This window comes from Triturus cristatus, chromosome 4_1, assembly GCF_964204655.1.
Source record: "Triturus cristatus chromosome 4_1, aTriCri1.1, whole genome shotgun sequence".
NCBI lineage: Eukaryota > Metazoa > Chordata > Amphibia > Caudata > Salamandridae > Triturus > Triturus cristatus.
Window position 1 is genome coordinate 498,669,276 of NC_140585.1, and position 16,476 is coordinate 498,685,751.

The 16,476-nt window shown below is 45.0% G+C and overlaps 1 protein-coding gene across 5 annotated transcripts in view; it reads right to left on the reverse strand.

Annotated features, from left to right (window-relative positions):
- The window catches only part of ABCC9 (ATP binding cassette subfamily C member 9), a 947,014-nt gene that overhangs the window by 693,637 nt on the left and 236,901 nt on the right, over nucleotides 1–16,476 (reverse strand). For all 5 annotated transcript variants that reach the window (XM_085652729.1, XM_085652730.1, XM_085652727.1 and 2 more), the window contains one exon: nucleotides 5,936–6,133. In XM_085652729.1, the coding sequence (XP_085508855.1) occupies nucleotides 5,936–6,133 (198 nt within the window). The remainder of the gene's footprint in view (nucleotides 1–5,935; nucleotides 6,134–16,476) is intronic.

The following is a 16,476-nucleotide window of genomic DNA, read 5'->3' on the forward strand; positions in this document are numbered from 1 at the left end:
GTTAATTCCTTGTTGACATTTAGATATTTGTTTGATGTCAAAAGCCATAGGGATAGAGTTAAACAAAAAGGTATATTTGGGTAGGATAGACATTTTTATAAGGTTTGTCCTCCCAAAGATGGATAAAGGGAGGTGATTCCATGCCTTTAGTTGTTTCTGACATTCCTTATATACTCGGTCAAGATTAAAGGTGGTGATTTTGCTTATATCTTAGGTAATTCTAATTCCAAGATACCACATAGAGGGCACTACCTCCACCTGTGTGTTGGGGGAATTCCAGGCCATAATTTCTGTTTTCTCAGAATTTATGTGGTACCCAGAAATTTTACCAAACTCCTCAGCTTTTCTAATCACAGAGGGGAGAGCCGAGTCGAGGTTTGATGTCATAATGAGTATGTCATCGGCATATAGGGCAACCCGCCTTTCCCACCCTCCAAAGCTAAATGATGGAATACTAGCCTCCTCTCTAAGAATCTGTGCAAAAGGTTCAATATAGAGGTTAAAAAGGAGAGGGGAAAGTGGGCAGCCCTGCCTTGTACCTCTCGAAATTCCAAAAGACTCTGTTAGAGAATTGTTTACATTGAGTCTTGCCGTCGGGGCCTTATATATAAGTGAGATCATGCGGCAGAAATTTTCGGGCAAATTGAATTTCTTCAAAACTGCAGCCAGATAGGACCAGTTTACTCTATCAAAGGCCTTAGTCGCATCCAACGTAAAGGCGGCCAGAGGCAGAGAAAAAGTGGTGGCGATATCAATCGCCCCTACCAGATCGTGTGTGAGGTCAGCTAAGTGTCTGCCCTTTATAAAGCCCTTTTGGTCTTCATGGACTAAAGAGCTTATCGCCTTCCCCAACCTAGTTGTCATTATAGCCGCAAAGATTTTATAGTCGTTGATGAGAAGCGAAATCGGGCGATATGACCCACAATCCTTCAAATCTTTCCCTGGTTTAGGTATTAAGACCACCGTGGCATCATTCCAGGATTTTGGAAGGTCCCGGCCCTTCAAAAGGATGTTATTAAAGACAGAGGCCAAAACCGGGGTGATCTCGTCTATGAGGGCCTTATAAAATTCCCCTGGTAACCCATCAGGGCCTGCTGCCTTCCCCCGCTTTACCTGCCCCAAAGCCTTCCTGATTTCTTCAACGGAGATCTCATTCTCCAACATCTTGCTATGCTCTGGGGATAACTTTGGCAGGGAAATTTGATCTAACCAGGCCTCCCTCTCTGCCTTGTCTTCCCGGATATCTTCCTTATAGATTTTCTGAAAGAAGTCCCGGAAAGCCCCGCCTATTTCATCCTTGGTAATACGGGTGACAACTTCCCCCTCCACCTTAATCTCTCTGATATAGTTTCGAGCTTGGTCGGATTTGGTTTTCCAAGCTAGAATTTTTCCAGCAGCCTCACCAAACTCAAAATGAGAGATTTTACTCGCCTCCCACCTTCTAGAGACCCTAGTTTGTAATACATTTTCTAGGTCCAACTTTAACTCTCTATGTCTTTCGTATAGTGCCCCTGATCTAATTTGGGGGTCCAGGGTGTTTTCAATGCTCTTCATTTCCCTCTCCAGATTATCAATACCTTCCCTATATTTCTTCCTTCTATAGGAGGCTCTATGCGTGATACTCCCCCTACAAAAAGCTTTTAAGGCATCCCACATAATATGCAGATCTGTTGAGCCTATGTTTGCCTCCATAAAATGAAGTGTTTCTGATCGTAAAAAGTTGACTTCCTCATTTTCTAAAAGAATAGTACGGTCAAATGACCAGGAAGTATAGCACTGTTTGTGCTCAAGCTTCAATACAAAAGAGATGGCCGAATGGTCGGAAAAATGTGAGGGAAGGTAGGAAATGTCTATCAATAGATCTTTCAAGCTAAAACTAAAAAAAGCATAGTCTATCCTAGACACGTGATTATATTTAAGATTCCGAAAGGAGACCCCCAGTGTGTCCCCAGCCTTTTCCCTCCAAACATCTGCGAGCCCCAATTGTGACATTGCTATTAGGAGGTCTTGTCTGGATTTTGATAAAACACAGGCTCTGGATTTGGGAGACTTATCTAGCATTGGGTCTAAGACGATGTTAAAGTCACCCATCCAAATAACTGGGTCCTGGAAGGCATAATGGATTGTCTCGAATAGTATTTAGATGGGAGGAATCATCCTGATTGGGGCCGTAATACCCGGCCAATGTGAGGAGAAAACCATCCAACATTACCCTTACAATGAGCCACCTACCACTCCTATCTTCCCTATACTCAATGATTTGAGCCTTAGCTTGTTTTTTAAAAATAAAAAGCACCCCCCTAATTTTTGCTGATTGATCTGTGCAAATAAAACTGTCTACCCATTTTTCCTTTTTCAAGAACTCTGTTGTTTCACCCTTGAGGAGGTGTGACTCCTGGATGACAATGACCTGCGCCGGGGAGTCCTTCAAATACTGAAAGATCTTTTTTCTCCTGCTCCCAGTACGCAGGCCATTGACATTCCAAGATAGAAAATTTAGCTGGGTCATTTCGTCCAGCAGTCACCACCCCCCCCTTCCTCTTTCAGGTTTCCTACAACTAAGTTGGCATAACTTTCCCTACCTTTATTTGGGCATGAGACAAGAAGTACCAAATTATTAAAGCTTTTCTTAGGCTTGGATTTTAGAGGATTATTTTTATTTTTACCCTTACCACCCCGTGCAACTCCCCCCCCCCCCGGAAAACCCTACCCAACCTATACTGGACAGGTGAAATGCCAGTTTTACGCCCTCTTTCTCCTCCACCCTCCTTTCTCCTTCCCCTCCCCTCCACCAAACTCAAAAACTGGATGTATGTCATTACAACGCACACTTTTACAACGCATGCACTTACAACGCATTTTTTACAACGCAAAATCCATTACAACGCATTCCATTACATAGCATGACACTACAACGCATTTTTAAAAACTACCTTTACAACGCATTCCATTACAACGCATACTACCTTTACAACGCATACCATTACAACGCATAATGTTAAATTGCATTTAAGGTAACTATTAGATAGTATAGGGGTAAAAATTACTTTCCTAACTCCAGGGGGTGCAACAGTAGGGTAAGCGTTGGATAGTATAGGGGTAAAAATTACTATTCTAACTCCAGGGGGTGCAACAGTAGGGAAAGTGTTGGATAGTATAGGGGTAAAAATTACTATTCTAACTCCAGGGGGTGCAACAGTAGGGTAAGTGTTGGATAGTATAGGGGTAAAAATTACTATTCTATCTCCAGGGGGTGCAACAGTAGGGTAAGTGTTGGATAGTATAGGGGTAAAAATTACTATTCTAACTCCAGGGGGTGCAACAGTAGGGTAAGTGTTGGATAGTATAGGGGTAAAAATTACTATTCTAACTCCAGGGGGTGCAACAGTAGGGTAAGTGTTGGATAGTATAGGGGTAACAATTGCTATTCTAACTCCAGGGGGTGCAACAGTAGGGTAAGTGTTGGATAGTATAGGGGTAAACATTACTATTCTAACTCCAGGGGGTGCAACAGTAGGGAAAGTGTTGGATAGTATAGGGGTAAAAATTACTATTCTAACTCCAGGGGGTGCAACAGTAGGGTAAGTGTTGGATAGTATAGGGGTAAAAATTACTATTCTAACTCCAGGGGGTGCAACAGTAGGGTAAGTGTTGGATAGTATAGGGGTAAAAATTACTATTCTAACTCCAGGGGGTGCAACAGTAGGGTAAGTGTTGGATAGTATAGGGGTAAAAATTACTATTCTAACTCCAGGGGGGTGCAACAGTAGGGTAATTGTTGGATAGTATAGGGGTAAAAATTACTATTCTAACTCCAGGGGGTGCAACAGTAGGGTAAGTGTTGGATAGTATAGGGGTAAAAATTACTATGCTAACTCCAGGGGGTGCAACATTAGGGTAAGTGTTGGATAGTGTAGTGTGATATTATGCGTTGTAATGGTATGCGTTGTAAAGGTAGTATGCGTTGTAATGGAATGCGTTGTAAAGATAGTTTTTAAAAATGCGTTGTAGTGTCATGCTATGTAATGGAATGCGTTGTAATGGATTTTGCGTTGTAAAAAATGTGTTGTAAGTGTAGTGCGTTGTAAAAGTTGCATTGTAAAGGTTGTTTCCCTCAAAAACTGCATGGTGTGTCCCAAACAGTACATATTTACGAATTCTGCAATATTTTCCCCTTCATTTCTTTTTCCTTTATTTTTTTTTTTACGCTAATTTTAAGCAAACAGTTTTATTATTTAGTTTTTTTCCCCTCTTTTTTTCTTTTTTTACTTTAAACCCCCCTACAACTCATGTAGGACTGATTAGATTTGTAACCTAGTAGGGGTTTTACTACCTCTTCATCTTTGTGACCCAAAAATAACAGAGGGAAGGACTCACTCAATCTAGAGGAATCACTAGCTACTTTGGGGAGCGATATCCAAAGGATCCACAGGGACCCCTTCCGTTTAAAACCTGGCAGAGAAAATCCCAGGAAGATTTTGGTTAACTTTCTTACCTATTCAATCAAAGAAAAAATCTTAACTTTGGCCTTAAAAAATAAGTCTCTAAGAGGCCCTGACTTTCCTTTTGAGATCCGTTCTGACCTGTCCAAAGCCACCTTGGATCGTCAGTGGGAATTAGGTCAAAGGATGGAAAAATTTCGTGCCCTAGGTGCAACAGTGCAGATGAGATTTCCTGCTTTTTTGCGTGTGATGTTTAATAACAAAATGCACAATATTAGATCTCCTCTTGAGGCGGACGAGATGTTGAACTCATCAAAAGATCCTCCTCGGGGAGGTGCAGGAATCCATTGAGATTGAGAAGGCAATGAAGGAAGAGGTGAAAAAAAAAAAAAAAATTGGAGTCTTCCCTCTGTTATTTTTGGGTCACAAAGATGAAGAGGTAGTAAGGTGCTATATTGTGCTTGTACTCTATCTGCAACCCTCCGTTGGTTCATGGAGTTTGGCGCGTCCTTCTGCTCCAGCTGATGTCTGGAATGCAGCACAGCTGCTGCGCCCCAGGCCGCCCTGGTGGAAGGTCGTTCCCGTTCTTCCCTTTGGGCGTTTGCACTATTGCACTTTCGGTCAATAAATACTTCTAAATCTACCTGTATCTCCGGTTCTCATCTTGTGTCCTTCTATCCGGTCCCTCAGTACAACATAGAAGTCTTGAAATTCGGTCACTGACATTTTCTGAGCCTTTGCAAACAAAGTTGCAATTGTACCGCGATGATTTGCTTTCTGCACTCGAACCCGGGGGGAGAGTGCATGATTCATAGATCAGCCTTTATACAGGATGCTTGAACCAGGGGCGTAACAAAAGCCCCCACAGCCCCTGCAGTGCGGGGGGGAGGGGGGCGAGCTATAGGGCCCCCCTCAGCACAGTACCCTGGCCTGAGACCTTCCAAGTGAGTACGGAGTGGGGCTCCTCCTTGTACTTTGCAGGGGGGCCCCCTCAAGTTTCGTTACGCCAGTGGCTTGAACTGCATCCTTACTTTCAGGGCCACCTTTGTAAGAACACATGGAAATCCTTGTGGTCAATGATCCTCTATGAGTCTCCCCTATGCTCAAAGGGAATGTTCAATTCTTTGTCTAAGAGGCATTTGCATTCCACATAAATTGTAGTGTACTCACTCATACTGTTACATTATTTCGAAAGTATTATATTATGAACTCCTTCGTTTGTTGCTGTGTTTCAACTGTTGATGCAATGGTTAGATTTATTTTTGCCATTTGAACATGTGACCAGTGCATTATGAACATCATCTTGGAATGGGGCATGTCACCACCTTCCCTACATGGTCAAGGATATAGTCCAAGGCGATAATTTGAATATACCACACAGGGAGTCATGTCTCTGTGGCTGATACTGCAGTTATACCACAGGAGCGCAATTTCAATCCGACTGCAACCACAAAGATCTGTTTTATTCAGTTCACAAGCGTTGTCATACTCACATTGACTCCTATGCTGCTTATGTTGGTGTTGTTGTTACCAAGTTTGTGAACTATCCCAGAAATGCAGAGTGGACCAGCAAAGCCCAACAAGTCAGCCAGGTACCGGAAGGTGCTGCTCAGCAGGATGGGTCTACCAAAGGCCCTGTACATGGCCCGCCATATGGAGGGGTTCCGATTCGGCTGGTCTGCCACCTTTTTCTACAAAAGTTAAAGAAAAATTACATTCAAACTTCAAAAACAGAACATTTTCAGAAAACAATTCTCATAAAATAAGTAAAAATAATCCATTAACATATAATATTGTAAAAAACACAAACATACTACTGTTTGCTGTTCTGTATGGGGTATACTTAAAAACATAGCCACGGGTATTCATGCTGTGTGTGAATGTCAGAAAGAATCGGACCTCATCATGCTCTATGCATATTCCCACTGAATACCCCATTATCTTCAGTACTGCCGGGCCCCTTGCACTCGTTTACAGAAAGCTGGTTCCGGGAAAGCTCTTCCTGTTTGAGGCCCCTGCCGAGATGAGTGGGGTCTCAGAATTCACTCATCCTTGTGAGGTGCCTTAATCCCACACCCACGAAAGCCAGCAATATTAGAGCAGGAATGTGAATACAGACAGGATGTCCTGACCACAACTGCCTGTACTTGTGTTGGGGCCTCATGTAGTGATTATGGCCAAGGGACAGTGTTCCCCCCTAGGAAGAAGAACTGTTAGATATTGGGTTCCTGGTTGAATGGTGTGTGAGCCCTGGTTAAGCAGTAGCCACAGTTCTAGTCAGGGTAAGGCTCCAGCAATCCCCCAATTCATCTGTTCTCACCCTATGGTAGCTTGGCACAGAGTCGTCAGGTTTAACTTGAAGGCAATGTGTAAAGTAGTTGTGCAACATTTAAAGCCGTAAAACAGTAACAATACCACAAAAAAAGATCCCACACCAGTTTAGAAACATAAAGCATATTTTAATAAATAAACCAAGCACAAACCGACAAAAATACAATAAGTAGAATTTGAGATATTGAATAAAGGTTTTAAGTAAAAATAATGCTAAGAAGCAAAAAGAACTAACTTGGGATACCTGGTGGCACTGGACCGGGACAAAGTCAAAAGTTCTGGATGGAACCCAGGTCGAATACTGGGACCCAGTGAGGCCCGCTGAGTCAAAGTAACTTAAATCCTGGTTTTGGAGAGTTGCATGAGTTCGGGTCGAGGATGTGTCATGCAGAAGAGGCGAAGCGATCCTGTCACGGGGCTTGCAATGTGATCACTGGTGTCAAGGATGAGATGCATAGCCAGGGCGATGCGTCAGCTCTGATGAGCGGGGAAGCCGCAATGCAGAGTTTCAGCATCATCGTCAAGGCTGCCGTTGACGGGGATGTAATAACCTTGTGCCAGGAAGAGCGTCCCGCAGTGGTGGATCCGAAGGTGATGCATTGAGTCCAATCCAGGCAGCAGCAGTGATGCGTTGGTGCTCATCCGCAAAGCAGTGCCAATATGCCACTTCTGATCTGGGTAGTAGTGGCAATGGGCTGGTTCTGCAGAGGATGCATCGGTTCTGCTGGAGCGAACACCTTAAGCCCACTTCCAAGAGTCCAGGACTGGGGTGGCACCACTTGGCAGGGCAGAACTCACAGATGGCAGAGCCCGTTGCAGAAGCTGGATGCTTGGATGTTTTTTGTGTCCCTGAGACTTCAGATCAGGAGGCCAGCCAAATATCTCTTGGAGTCACTCTGGGTTTTGGGTTCAAGTGAAGCAGGTCCAGTCCTTCTCACCCAGGCAAGAGGGCAGCAAGCAGCAGGCCAGCACAGCAAAGCAGGAGTCTAGCAGGGCAGCAGTTCATCAGAGTGGCAGTACTTTGAGAAGCACAGCAGTCCTTCTTCCTGGCAGGGTATCCACAGGTTCATAAGTGTACTGAAGTAGTGGCGTCTGAGGTCCAGTACTTATAGCCAATGATGTCTTTGAAGTGGGGGAGACTTCAAAGACAAGCCTTCGAAGTGCACAGGTGTCTTGCCCTTCCTGCCCTGGTTCCAGACTCACTACAGGGGGTTATGCAGCCATTTGTGTGGTGACAGGGCACAACCTATTCAATTGAAAGTGAGGCTGGGTCCAGCTCCTCCGTCCCATCCTGCCAGGATGGCCCATCAGGTCACACCTAAGCTCCCATCGTGTGTGGCTGTATAGGGTTATTACAAAATGTTCAGCTGTTATACTCTCCAGACCTGACCAGGAGACAGGCAGCAGGCACAAAATGGCTATAGCATTAAAGTGCCAACTTTTTAAACATGACATTTTCAGAATTGCAATTTAAAATTCGACTTCACCATAAGTTAGGATTTAAAATTGTGATTCCAAGGACACCAAACTTGAAGGGGTCATCTCTTCCCAGTTGGAATTTACACTTATAAAACGTAGTAAGACAACTTCAGTGTTAAGCTGTAGGAGAGATAGGCCTTGCAGTAGTGAAAAACAAATTTAAGAGTTGTTTTCATAAACAGGACATGTAAAACTTAAAAGTACATGTCCATCTTTTTAAATAGACTGCACCCTGCCCTTGTGGCTGTCTATAGCCTACGGGCCTAGAAGTCTAACTTGCCAGGTCAACATATCAATTTAAAGTGCACACACAGGCTTTACAATGGCAGATCTGAGAAACTTTTAAAGGGTTACTTAAGTGGGTGGCACAATCAGTGCTGCAGGCCCACTAGTAACATTTAATTAAATATGCCAATTGTGGGCTCATTTTCCTGAACAACTAACTGCTATTATGTACGCCATGCAAGAATATATTATGTAAAGGCAGGATACATTTAAGTAAAAAAAATTCTACTAGGAAACATGTCTTAAATTAATTTAATGGAAAATACATGACTACTATGCAGATACGAAGACTCAATGTATATTTTACATTCAGAATATGAAGTTACATACTTGCTTCTTGAAATTAGAAGATTGAGAAAGATTGCTTCTTGAAATTAAATTGCGAAAGTAGATTTGTTTTAGAAATAGGGAGAAGTGGTGGTGCATGACTGTGGCATTTGGCACCATTTGACTGGGGGAATCCATGGTAGAGTGAATTGCTTTAATTCACTCCAGGTGGGAAGTCCATACACATTTTCAGAGATCAAAGCAAAGAGAAACAGGTAGCAGCAATGGTCAATATCTGAAAAAGGAAAAATAATCATGGTCTAATTTTACTCCCAGATTTCTCTTTGTCTGGGTGGGGCAAGAGGAGTCTCACAAATAACTGGGACTCCAGTCAGATGACCAGATCAACTGTGATCCACCAAAGATCAAAATCTCCGTTTTATCCAAGGTTAACTTCAGACAGGTAGTTTTCATCCATTGAATAACCTGGGTAAAGTGAAACTTGAAGGTTTTTTGAGTAATGGTTGGACAACTGTGTGTTATCAACACACAAAACTAAGCTGAGGTCATAGGGCTGAATAATTGCTGCCAAAGTGGCCATGAAGACAATCTGAAGTTGAATTTCTTAGAAGATGACAGAAAAGGTGAGAGAATGATTGATTGGCGTCTCTTGGGCAATAAATAATTTATCCAGGTGAGGGCCAGCCCACAGACCCCAACACTTTCAAGTAGTTTAATCAGGACGTAGTGAAACACTGTGCTGAATGCTACAGACAGGTCCAACAACACCAAAGCAGCAGGATGACCATGAGCTTTTGATAAATTCAGCAGCTTCAAGCAGTGCTGATTTCATGCTGTAATTTGGGTGAAAGCCACATTGGGTAATGTGAAGAAGCCTGTATTGTTTCAGATAGTTGCCAGCGCCTTGAGACCCTCACGGGTAAGGAGCGCGCTTTACAAGTACTCTGATTGATTGATTGATAGTTAGAAAGTGGGTGATTAACTATCTTTTCGAGCATCTTTGAAGCTTCTGGTGGTACAGATATCAGATGGAAATTTGAGTAGATGGAAAAGACCGCATTAGATTGTTTTTAAAGTGGTACTACTAGGGTAGGCTTCAAACAGTCATTATCCGTAGCCCTTGCAAGTGATTGATTAAACAGAAGGTTTAGCTTTAGGTTATTGATCAGTAATACAACAAACAAATGATGGACGGAATGCTGACAATGCAGACATTCTCCCCCAGTCAAGAGATCTGGGTTAAATCCATCGTTCTTTTGCCCACTACACCACCCCAGTTTAGACATGGCCATATGCAAATCAGTCTTGACCCTGTGCCTCATGGGAACAGTCCAGCCCAAACTGCCAAGCCATGTCTTCCCTGGACCGGAATCAAGCATCCTAGGACCGGTTTCTGGCTATCAGCCGTCATCAGCCAGGATAGCTTGACTCCAGTGGCGTAGTGAGCACGGGTCCCACGTCTGGGAATACCCATCCCACTTAGAGCGAAAAGCGTTACAACAAACAAATGATGGACGGAATGCTGACAATGCAGACATTCTCCCCCAGTCAAGGGATCTGGGTTAAATCCATCGTTCTTTTGCCCACTACACCACCCCAGTTTAGACATGGCCATATGCAAATCAGTCTTGACCCTGTGCCTCATGGGAACAGTCCAGCCCAAACTGCCAAGCCATGTCTTCCCTGGACCGGAATCAAGCATCCTAGGACCGGTTTCTGGCTATCAGCCGTCATCAGCCAGGATAGCTTGACTCCAGTGGCGTAGTGAGCACGGGTCCCACGTCTGGGAATACCCATCCCACTTAGAGCGAAAAGCGTTACAACAAACAAATGATGGACGGAATGCTGACAATGCAGACATTCTCCCACAGTCAAGAGATCTGGGTTAAATCCATCGTTCTTTTGCCCACTACACCACCCCAGTTTAGACATGGCCATATGCAAATCAGTCTTGACCCTGTGCCTCATGGGAACAGTCCAGCCCAAACTGCCAAGCCATGTCTTCCCTGGACCGGAATCAAGCATCCTAGGACCGGTTTCTGGCTATCAGCCGTCATCAGCCAGGATAGCTTGACTCCAGTGGCGTAGTGAGCACGGGTCCCACGTCTGGGAATACCCATCCCACTTAGAGCGAAAAGCGTTACAACAAACAAATGATGGACGGAATGCTGACAATGCAGACATTCTCCCCCAGTCAAGAGATCTGGGTTAAATCCATCGTTCTTTTGCCCACTACACCACCCCAGTTTAGACATGGCCATATGCAAATCAGTCTTGACCCTGTGCCTCATGGGAACAGTCCAGCCCAAACTGCCAAGCCATGTCTTCCCTGGACCGGAATCAAGCATCCTAGGACCGGTTTCTGGCTATCAGCCGTCATCAGCCAGGATAGCTTGACTCCAGTGGCGTAGTGAGCACGGGTCCCACGTATGGGAATACCCATCCCACTTAGAGCGAAAAGCGTTACAACAAACAAATGATGGACGGAATGCTGACAATGCAGACATTCTCCCCCAGTCAAGAGATCTGGGTTAAATCCATCGTTCTTTTGCCCACTACACCACCCCAGTTTAGACATGGCCATATGCAAATCAGTCTTGACCCTGTGCCTCATGGGAACAGTCCAGCCCAAACTGCCAAGCCATGTCTTCCCTGGACCGGAATCAAGCATCCTAGGACCGGTTTCTGGCTATCAGCCGTCATCAGCCAGGATAGCTTGACTCCAGTGGCGTAGTGAGCACGGGTCCCACGTCTGGGTATGCTCAGACGTGAGTCCCTTGCTCATTGCACCATCAGGATTCAGGCAAGCCGGGCCGACGAAGGCTGTGATGCCAGAAACCGGTCCCCGGAAGCTTGTTTCCTTCCCAGTATAAGAATTGGCTTGGTAGTTTGGTTTGCCCTGTTCCCATCATGCACTGGGACAGGTACAGACTAATTTGCATGTAGCCAGGTTCTGAGCTGGGATGGTGCAGTGAGCTAAAAAACGGTGATGGATTAAAACCATGATCTCTTGACTTGGTAAGAGTATTCTGCATCATTCAGAAACTCTGTCCATCACCACCCCCCTTTTTCCCAAATCGATTTTATCCACACTCAGTGTGGAAGGGTATGCTCAGACGTGAGTCCCTTGCTCATTGCACCATCAGGATTCAGGCAAGCCGGGCCGACGAAGGCTGTGATGCCAGAAACCGGTCCCCGGAAGCTTGTTTCCTTCCCAGTATAAGAATTGGCTTGGTAGTTTGGTTTGCCCTGTTCCCATCATGCACTGGGACAGGTACAGACTAATTTGCATGTAGCCAGGTTCTGAGCTGGGATGGTGCAGTGAGCTAAAAAACGGTGATGGATTAAAACCATGATCTCTTGACTTGGTAAGAGTATTCTGCATCATTCAGAAACTCTGTCCATCACCACCCCCCTTTTTCCCAAATCGATTTTATCCACACTCAGTGTGGAAGGGTATGTTCAGACGTGAGTCCCTTGCTCATTGCACCATCAGGATTCAGGCAAGCCGGGCCGACGAAGGCTGTGATGCCAGAAACCGGTCCCCGGAAGCTTGTTTCCTTCCCAGTATAAGAATTGGCTTGGTAGTTTGGTTTGCCCTGTTCCCATCATGCACTGGGACAGGTACAGACTAATTTGCATGTAGCCAGGTTCTGAGCTGGGATGGTGCAGTGAGCTAAAAAACGGTGATGGATTAAAACCATGATCTCTTGACTTGGTAAGAGTATTCTGCATCATTCAGAAACTCTGTCCATCACCACCCCCCTTTTTCCCAAATCGATTTTATCCACACTCAGTGTGGAAGGGTATGCTCAGACGTGAGTCCCTTGCTCATTGCACCATCAGGATTCAGGCAAGCCGGGCCGACGAAGGCTGTGATGCCAGAAACCGGTCCCCGGAAGCTTGTTTCCTTCCCAGTATAAGAATTGGCTAGGTAGTTTGGTTTGCCCTGTTCCCATCATGCACTGGGACAGGTACAGACTAATTTGCATGTAGCCAGGTTCTGAGCTGGGATGGTGCAGTGAGCTAAAAAACGGTGATGGATTAAAACCATGATCTCTTGACTTGGTAAGAGTATTCTGCATCATTCAGAAACTCTGTCCATCACCACCCCCCTTTTTCCCAAATCGATTTTATCCACACTCAGTGTGGAAGGGTATGCTCAGACGTGAGTCCCTTGCTCATTGCACCATCAGGATTCAGGCAAGCCGGGCCGACGAAGGCTGTGATGCCAGAAACCGGTCCCCGGAAGCTTGTTTCCTTCCCAGTATAAGAATTGGCTTGGTAGTTTGGTTTGCCCTGTTCCCATCATGCACTGGGACAGGTACAGACTAATTTGCATGTAGCCAGGTTCTGAGCTGGGATGGTGCAGTGAGCTAAAAAACGGTGATGGATTAAAACCATGATCTCTTGACTTGGTAAGAGTATTCTGCATCATTCAGAAACTCTGTCCATCACCACCCCCCTTTTTCCCAAATCGATTTTATCCACACTCAGTGTGGAAGGGTATGCTCAGACGTGAGTCCCTTGCTCATTGCACCATCAGGATTCAGGCAAGCCGGGCCGACGAAGGCTGTGATGCCAGAAACCGGTCCCCGGAAGCTTGTTTCCTTCCCAGTATAAGAATTGGCTTGGTAGTTTGGTTTGCCCTGTTCCCATCATGCACTGGGACAGGTACAGACTAATTTGCATGTAGCCAGGTTCTGAGCTGGGATGGTGCAGTGAGCTAAAAAACGGTGATGGATTAAAACCATGATCTCTTGACTTGGTAAGAGTATTCTGCATCATTCAGAAACTCTGTCCATCACCACCCCCCTTTTTCCCAAATCGATTTTATCCACACTCAGTGTGGAAGGGTATGCTCAGACGTGAGTCCCTTGCTCATTGCACCATCAGGATTCAGGCAAGCCGGGCCGACGAAGGCTGTGATGCCAGAAACCGGTCCCCGGAAGCTTGTTTCCTTCCCAGTATAAGAATTGGCTAGGTAGTTTGGTTTGCCCTGTTCCCATCATGCACTGGGACAGGTACAGACTAATTTGCATGTAGCCAGGTTCTGAGCTGGGATGGTGCAGTGAGCTAAAAAACGGTGATGGATTAAAACCATGATCTCTTGACTTGGTAAGAGTATTCTGCATCATTCAGAAACTCTGTCCATCACCACCCCCCTTTTTCCCAAATCGATTTTATCCACACTCAGTGTGGAAGGGTATGCTCAGACGTGAGTCCCTTGCTCATTGCACCATCAGGATTCAGGCAAGCCGGGCCGACGAAGGCTGTGATGCCAGAAACCGGTCCCCGGAAGCTTGTTTCCTTCCCAGTATAAGAATTGGCTTGGTAGTTTGGTTTGCCCTGTTCCCATCATGCACTGGGACAGGTACAGACTAATTTGCATGTAGCCAGGTTCTGAGCTGGGATGGTGCAGTGAGCTAAAAAACGGTGATGGATTAAAACCATGATCTCTTGACTTGGTAAGAGTATTCTGCATCATTCAGAAACTCTGTCCATCACCACCCCCCTTTTTCCCAAATCGATTTTATCCACACTCAGTGTGGAAGGGTATGCTCAGACGTGAGTCCCTTGCTCATTGCACCATCAGGATTCAGGCAAGCCGGGCCGACGAAGGCTGTGATGCCAGAAACCGGTCCCCGGAAGCTTGTTTCCTTCCCAGTATAAGAATTGGCTTGGTAGTTTGGTTTGCCCTGTTCCCATCATGCACTGGGACAGGTACAGACTAATTTGCATGTAGCCAGGTTCTGAGCTGGGATGGTGCAGTGAGCTAAAAAACGGTGATGGATTAAAACCATGATCTCTTGACTTGGTAAGAGTATTCTGCATCATTCAGAAACTCTGTCCATCACCACCCCCCTTTTTCCCAAATCGATTTTATCCACACTCAGTGTGGAAGGGTATGCTCAGACGTGAGTCCCTTGCTCATTGCACCATCAGGATTCAGGCAAGCCGGGCCGACGAAGGCTGTGATGCCAGAAACCGGTCCCCGGAAGCTTGTTTCCTTCCCAGTATAAGAATTGGCTTGGTAGTTTGGTTTGCCCTGTTCCCATCATGCACTGGGACAGGTACAGACTAATTTGCATGTAGCCAGGTTCTGAGCTGGGATGGTGCAGTGAGCTAAAAAACGGTGATGGATTAAAACCATGATCTCTTGACTTGGTAAGAGTATTCTGCATCATTCAGAAACTCTGTCCATCACCACCCCCCTTTTTCCCATATTGATCAGTAATGCCAGCTTGAGCATTCATGGTGGACGCCAGGGTCAGATGGGCAACCAGACCGGTAATTGAGCAAAGCATTAGGCAAGTCCTTTAGAGAGACGTTATTAAATTAAGAGAATAGTAGCTCAATTGGGGAAAGGGCCAACATAGCAGTGAACAAAGCATAATATCTAAGGTATGATGGCTCAGTTACACACCTGTGTTGAGGAATGATTTTAAAAAATTGGAAATTTCCTAAAGACAATTGGGGGCATCATGCATTTTCTAAGTGAAAATATTCCTGTACCTTTTTTTAATACATTTGCAATTGTTTTCAGAGCCACCTTATTAATGGTTTTATCTAGAAGGAGACAGTTCTTTCTCCAAGTTCTTTCAAGTGCTTTGCACTACTGTCTTTCAATCCTGAGACCATGGGAGAACGATGTAGGAAATATAGAATATCGCTGCAAAGGTTTACTCTTGCACGATAATTAAGAGTTGACGGGATCAATTATTAACACAATTAATTAAATCTTCCAAATATCCCTCTAAAGAGGGGAATTTGTGGCCAATGCTTGGTTGAAAGCTTGTTCACTGATCTTACTCCATGCTCAGGTGGGTTTAAAGTGAGAATGCAGCAATGAGGGGTAAAGTGACATTTAAAATAAAAAGGAACAAGAAAATGATAAGATCAAGTGAGCGGGTTGGATGTGCCTTTCTTGTGGGAAGCTCTGTTTTAGTATATGAGATCAAGTGTGTGCTCGAATGTTTGAGTCAAAGAAGTTATTCATTAAGATTCAGAGCAAGTAGAAAATGAATCAGTCCTTGCGGAGAGGAGTTGGCCTAACGGCTAGGGCGGTCGACCTTAAATCTGGGGGACCGGGTTCGAGTCTTGGCAATGACGCTGAACATCCTGTGATTCTGGGCAAATCACTTAATCTCCCCGTGCCTAACAAAAATGAATGTGTCCGCATGTAATGCGACTGGTGCTATGTAAAGTGCTCTGGTACCCGGTACCTTCGGGTCACGTTTCCGCTATATAAAACTCTGTAAAACAAATGAGGTAGCAAGTTATTTGGTCATCACTATTAAAGTTAAATCCCCCAGCACAGTGGAATTGGAATATTGAACACAGTAAAGGGCAACAAGATCAATTAGAAAATCAGTGAACGCAGTTGAAGAGCCTGGGGGAGATATATCTGAGTGCCCAAAAAAGAGCAGGTCAGCAGTGATAATTTTAGTAAACATTATTACTGTGGCCTTTTGCCATCTTATGCATTCTCCCCACAGTCTTGATGTTTCCGGCTGCTCTGCCAGTGAGTGAGGTCATTCTATGGTTGGGATGTTGAAAGTGTTTGTGTTGGATGAGTGGACGGTTGGAGTGAGAGGAGCTGGGAAGCACGATGCTCCTCCTGGTGGGGCTTTATCTGTAACCTACAACT